Source organism: Protobothrops mucrosquamatus, unplaced genomic scaffold, assembly GCF_001527695.2.
Source record: "Protobothrops mucrosquamatus isolate PMUCROS unplaced genomic scaffold, P.Mucros_1.0 scaffold102, whole genome shotgun sequence".
In the NCBI taxonomy this organism is placed as follows: Eukaryota; Metazoa; Chordata; class Lepidosauria; order Squamata; family Viperidae; genus Protobothrops; species Protobothrops mucrosquamatus.
Window position 1 is genome coordinate 574,592 of NW_015386475.1, and position 6,954 is coordinate 581,545.

General features: G+C 35.1%; 1 protein-coding gene across 1 annotated transcript in view; it reads left to right on the plus strand.

The window, feature by feature from the left end:
• Positions 1 to 6,954, plus strand: part of NEDD1 (NEDD1 gamma-tubulin ring complex targeting factor) — a 38,785-nt gene that overhangs the window by 13,300 nt on the left and 18,531 nt on the right. The window contains exons 4-5 of the mRNA XM_015812640.1: positions 2,476 to 2,592; positions 4,855 to 4,995. Of these exons, the coding sequence (XP_015668126.1) occupies positions 2,476 to 2,592; positions 4,855 to 4,995 (258 nt within the window). The remainder of the gene's footprint in view (positions 1 to 2,475; positions 2,593 to 4,854; positions 4,996 to 6,954) is intronic.

The window sequence follows — 6,954 nt, forward strand, 5'->3', positions numbered from 1 at the left end:
GTAGTAATTAGTCCTCGCCACCCTCATCGCCACAAGGTAAGATCTAATGTGACTCCTTACCTGTGTTCGGTCGGATTCGGTCCGGGACGTCCTCCAACTGCTCTCTAGGCGTCTTTTCCGGCGTTTCATCTCTCTCAGCTCCTCAGTGAACCAAGGGGCTAATTGAGATCTGCGCCGGGTCAGAGGCCGCAGCGGCACGGCTACTCTAAAGAGTGCATATAGGTACCACTACTGCACTTCCAGGCACTTTTTTGTGAATAGAATTCAAAGATATAAGGCATTTGTATGTGTAAGACAGTTTTATTCACTCTCCTCTCCATCAAAATAAAAAGGGGAAAAGATCTGCTGGTCTTAGCACAGAATGTTCCAAATGAAAAACATAAAATATGATCTCTACTTGTATGTAAGAATATAATAGCAGCAAAACTAATTCACAAGGATTGGTCTAGACCAGGGGTGGGCAACCTTGGCTCTTTTATGACTCGTGGACTTCAACTCCCAGAATTCCTGAACCAGCCATGCTGGCTCAGAAATTCTGGGAGTTGAAGTCCACGAGTCATAAAAGAGCCAAGGTTGCCTACCCCTGGTCTAGAACAAAACCTAGTACTCTAAAATCAAATCAAGGAAATATTGTAAACAATCCAGGAACCACTTGTTGCTGTTCTGTAATACAGTATTCATTACTCAATGAGCACTAGTAGAGATTAGAAAACTCTTCTTCAATTTTAGATTAATTCCAGCTTAGAATATTGTCCACATTTGGACAATAATTTGCTCCGTCTCAGCTACTAATGGCTGAAATAATCTGTTCTAAACCTTTTTTAAAACAAGTCATATGTAAGATTTATGATCACTTTTCTTATTGGACATCAGATTAAGTGGCAACCCATTTAAAAGCAATGTTTTCTTGATTCTTTGCAGTTTTGGAACTCAGAACTTTCTGCTGTTTCTTATAATTATAATAAATTATAGTAAATTATGCAATCATAATTCCTATTGTCTATAGCTGTGTTATTGGCTATTATTGTGTGGTTAAAATAATCTTGCAATACATTATTAATGCTGCCTTCAAAATTTAAGCTGTTATTAACTATGACATTTTCTTCTCTCTGTTCTTATTAAGATCTTGCTGATAGTGTCTAGAACAGTGTTTCTCAACCTTGACAATTTTAAGGCATGTGGACTTCAACTCCCAGAATTCCACAGCCAGCAAGGTTGAGAAACACTGATCTAGAACCAGTACACATTTCTGAGTGAATGTTCTTTTGCCAGTGGTATTTCCAAAGCAGTGCCTTTTCTGTTATAATCCACAATGGCCGAAGTTCTATAGAAAGCCATCCAGGCTCTTTTGAGTTAAGCTCAGTTCCTGGTGATGTGATTTTATTAACATTGTGAAACTTGCTTTTCATTGAAAAAAAAAATATTCTGGAAGAAGAGAATCTTCTAATCTATAGCCTTAAGATTTCCTGATTGCCTCTTATCTAAGCACTAACCTCTTCTGACCTGGCATAGCTTTTTTGGGTTTGGCCGACACTAGCTTGTTGTTGCCATATTATGACTCTACTCACCTAAATGATTTGTTTCCAGTCTTGTATACAATTATGTGGTGTCTATTTTTATAAATGAAGAATTGTTTCATTTGTCAAAGGAAATGTATAATTGGCTTCAAACTTCTTCACAGTGTGAAGGCTGCAGGGAAAAGCAATGAAAGAGAATGGATGATTATTCAGCAATATAAATTAAAGTGTTCATGGACCACTTAATATACACTTTGGTAGACAGGCTGCTATTTATTAGTTCTATGATTATTATTTCAGACATCCATTTTCATTTATTTAATTAAAATATTTTGATCCTTCTTTTCTACTTAAAAAGTACCCAGAACAATTATTACTGATCAATCACATAGTACATTGTTGAAAGAGCAGGTAATTACTATAATTTGTCTTTAATCTTTCTGCTGCTAAAAGTAATAAAATGGTTAAGGTGTTGGACTAAATTCAACCTCAGTTACGGAAGCTTGCTGAATAGATTAGGACCAGTCAACTTTTTGTCAAGCAGACTACTCCACAGGCTTGTTGTGGGAGGGGAATAGAAGGAAAAAGTACAGTGTATAGTTCCATAAGTTCATTGAGGAAAAGCAGGTTATACATCTAATTAATGAAATTAATTGGTTGATATTAATGGAAAAACATCAAATGGGCTTTTATTGGCCCATACTAACTTTAATTTTGTGGTATGGTGTTGGTAAATTAATTCAAACTATATATTGAATAATCCATCACGAAGATGTCATTTTATTTTGTGTGTGTCATATTTGTTGAACACTTTTCTTCATTTCATTAAAATGCAAAATGTCATTTATTTTAATCAGATTTATATTAGTGCCTCAGATTGTATTAATATTTTATCCTAGTTTAAAATTGATGTTGATATTACCTTGATGGTTATTTTTTTTAATTTATTGCCAAATAGGCAAAGCAAACATGTATAAGCTTGAGTTCGAATTCAATGTATATTACAAGTGGAGGAATTGATAGCACTGTTAATATCTGGGATTTAAAATACAGAAAACTTCACCGATCGCTTAAGGTAAGATACAATATTTTATTATGGGATTCTTCTGTCATTTAATATATATGAGATTAATATCACCTGTAAATCTTTAGGTTTATACTCCAATCTTTAAATATCAAAATGTAACTCATATTTTACATCACAGATGTCTTTGTGCTAGCAGAATGATAGCTATTTAGCAGTGGTGCTAAATAATTATGTTACACAGACTTTACAATCAAGTAGTGAGCAGTTATTGCCGAGATGGAAAAGTTATACACCTTCCCAAACCTAAATCTGATACTTTCAACTGACCTTGATACTCTTATTTTATCTGAATAAATCTCTCACATCATAGAGTGAGATAAATACAATTGTTGTGATGTGGTGTAGTGTAATTTAGCGAAGTGAAATAGAGTCTTCTGCTTAAGATGTTGGACTCGGACCAGGGGGATCTAGATTCAGGTTGATTCTCAGCCATAGAGTTTCATCAGGTGACTTTGGGCCAGTCAGCCTCTCTCACAACGTTGCCTACTCCTCATAGTTATTGTGCAGATAGAAATTAAAGGAGGGCGTGCTATTTTACATTGCCCCGATGAAAGGTTTTATCTCTTAAGAAATAAATAAAAAGTGTTCCTCAGATATACAGGTAGTCCTCAACTTAAACAGTTTGCTTAGTGACTGTTCAGAATTACAGCGGCACTGAAAAATGTGACTTATTACTATTTTTCATACTTACGACCATTGCAGCACCCCATAGCCATGTGATTTACATTCAGATTTGAGGGTGAAGCTCGTCGCCATCTAGAAAAGTGAAGTTTATCAGAGCTAGATATTGCAGTTAATATCTTTGATAAAGCTTAAGTCCCATCACTATAGTTTGGATTGATGGTTATTAGATAGATCATTCTGTGCTAAAGGTGAATAGTAAATATGCAACAATAGTTCAGGAACAGTCATTGCTATCACTTGCTTCAGAGGCAAATTTTCATTCCTCTTAAATCTTTTCTTTTGTTGAATGGTATTGGTTAAATTTGATATATCCTTAGGGTTTTGTGTTGATGTTTGATGCTTATGTTTTGCCTTCTTATTTTTTTTAACCATCATCATTATCTTGCAGATTAGTGTCAATTAAAAAAAATAAAAATTGATGTTATTATGGTCAGCAACATTCTTAGTGCACATGGTTGCTTTAGCAGATTTGAGTAGGCATTAGACATTTTCTCTGTTCCCCCCAAATATTCTAGCATAACTTGTTGGATGTGGATTCATATCAGTGTGTACCGTATTGCACTGTTTAGGGATTATTCTGTTTTAGAATGCAAACTATTCTAGGAATTTATCAGACATTTGATAAATCGCTTTACAATTCAAAAATTTTTCCTGGAGTTATTACAGTTAAACCAAAACCAATATAAAATAACTATATTTTAACTGGCAGGAGAAACAAATATTTCAAATCAAATTAAAATATAAGTAAGGAGGGAAGGTGTGACAGTATGATCTCTGAAGGCAGGGCTATTCAACTTTCTACTTTAGTAGAAAAGAGTCATATTACCCCAACCAGTGATCATGGGAAGTTTTCCTTTATATCCGTGTGGCATCCCTGCCCTTCTCCAAAGATATAAAGCCTTCAGAATCATTTGGATGGCATCTGGAGTTACAGAGAAGACCCAGTTACTAGAAATCGACATATACTTCCAATAACAGCTTCTGTCAGAATGAAGAAGGATCAGTGGTGGGATAACAATTAAATATAATTTATTTGGTATTGTATGCTTTCAGTACTGTGCAGTGAATGTACATGTGAGGATGTATAATTAGATACAGTATGGAGAAACTTTGTAGGAAAGGCGATCTGGAAGTTTGGATGCAAGAGCTGGATCCTTCCCTAAGTAGAGAGAAAAGGGATCAAAGCTCTATCTCTGTGTTCCTGCAGAGATCATAGTAAAAAGAATGGTTGAAGTGGTTCCTTTTTAGGATCTGTTTGCACCTAATTTGCATCTTTCTTAGAGAAAGATAGGAAAAAGCCTGGAAGGGTCCAGAGGTACTCTTATTAGAGGAAGGAGACATTATATGAATAATCAGGGGGCATGTAGTAGGACAAGTCTTGCATATATGTGGTGTATAAATATTGATAATAAAACACCCTAAAACATAAATCCCATTTGGTTCTGTGGAGGTTTCTCCCATAAAAGAGGCTATTGCCATTTAAAATAGTGATTATGTAATCTCAAAATTTCCTTAGAGCCACATGAGTGTTGTACTAAATTAAGGCTTGCATATTTTCTTCTTCAGGATCATAGAGATGAAATAACTTGTGTGTCATTTAATTGGAATGATTACTATATTGCCTCAGGATCCATGAGTGGTGAAATTATCCTGCATAGCATCGCTACAAATTTATCCAGCACTCCATTTGGTCATGGAAGCTCACAGGTATGTATCAGTGACACAGCAATCTGTTCCTAGTGCCATGAATGAATTCTATGGTAATCTTACAGAAGGTGTATACAACTTGAGCACCAATTTTATATACCGCTTTCAAAAGCTGGGAGTATCTTCTGCAAATGATGCTATCATATTCTAATTTGTGACAAAAAGGGATAATGATTAAGTACATAAATGGAAAGTTGGTTGGTTCTATTTAATTTTAATTGAATAAAACTTACAGGGTAATATGTATGAAAATGTGGGATTCTTTTGATATATAACATTAACAGAAAAGCAGGGAAAAATTATCAGATGCTAATGCTATAACCTATTTTTAGGTATATTATTGCATCTTTCTTATAAGAAATATTGCTTTTCATTTTCAGTAACCTGAACAAACTAAATATTACACAGCACAACTTTGCAAAAGATACGATGGTGGCATTGTGTTCATTAAAAGCAAAATCCCAGTTTGAAGAAACTTGATATTTTTGATTTGTTGTTATCATCCATCAGTTATATTGATGCAAACTTTTTAATAGTCAGTTTGCTCTTTTTTAAAAAGCCACCTCATAGCAGAGCTAATAAAGTTGTCATTGCTTGCTTTATGTGTGGCTTATTTGGGAAACTGTGTCTGACAGTTATTGATAGACAATGTGATTTTGTTTAAAGACCAAAGCAATGAAAGTAGGAATGAAAGATTGCAGTTTTAGTGACAAGGTGCTAAAAGACATATAGCTGGATTATATTAATTGGACTTTTCTGTGTGTAGTTTAAATTCCTGGCTGTGGTTTATTTTGCCATTTGTAACTTTTATAACTTTTCATTATAGCCAGCTGAACAAAATTTCAATTGCTCTTAAATCTAGATCCATCTTATTGTAAAATATAGGGATTTATGACTCAGGGATGAAAGTGAAATTAGGATTATTTGTTATGATATTGGTAAATGAAATTTAAATAGTTATTATATAAAATATATGATGCTAATGAAATTATTCATTCTTTTTAATGCAGTTTATAAGTAGAAACAAAGGTTTCAGATTTTCTGCTTCTTTATTTGAAACTCCACCTGAATAAATTATTTATTTTAAGTATAAGATGGAAGAAAGGAAAGTAGAAAAGAATTTTTTTATAATAGGACATGAAAACACTGGAACAAAATATTTAAAGTCTTCTCCTTCCTCATATAAACTTTTACCCATGATTTCTAAAGTTTTGAAGAAGTAGCCTAATTTAAAGTGGCGTCTCTGTGTGTGTTTTTGTGTTGACAACACCATTTTCCAACAGTAAATGGACTTACTCTGACACTTCTGATTTTCTTGTATAGCTGTTTCAAAACCCCTGCATGTTCATTTTAACCTCTGAAAGATGCATATGTTATAGTTTGGAACAGTGGTTAAAATGCAAAGGATTAGAAACTGAGAGATTGAATTCTGGTCATACCTTAGGCACGGAAGCTTGGTTGGATGACTTTGAGCCACTCTTTCTTAGTCCAATCCACCTCACAGGGGTGGTTATTGCAAGAAAAATAGGTGGTAGAGGCATTGTGTATATCATTCTAAAATATGTAAATAAAGGTGGGATATAAATGTAACACTATAATAAAAATATTCTCCACAGACTTTGTGGAGGTAGAGAGAATCTAGTAGCCCCCAGTCCCCCACAGATTCTTCTAGCATTTTTGCACACTGTTTTAAAATGTGTGTTCAAAACATGCTAAGGAGGACTACATAGTAAAATATTTTTTCTGCGCATGTCTGCATGATGTCTGCATGATGGTGGACGCTGCCCTTTAGCTCCGCACAAATGGAGTGGAAGAAGGGTAGAGGGGGGGCTTCGGAGACCCCCGAAGGAGCCAGAGGAGAGACCCCCGAGGAGCCAGAGGATCTGCCCCCTCCCTGGTGAGTTTTCCGGGAGGGGGAGAAGATAGCCGCGGGCCGCTCGCCGTTTTCCTTCTCGGCGG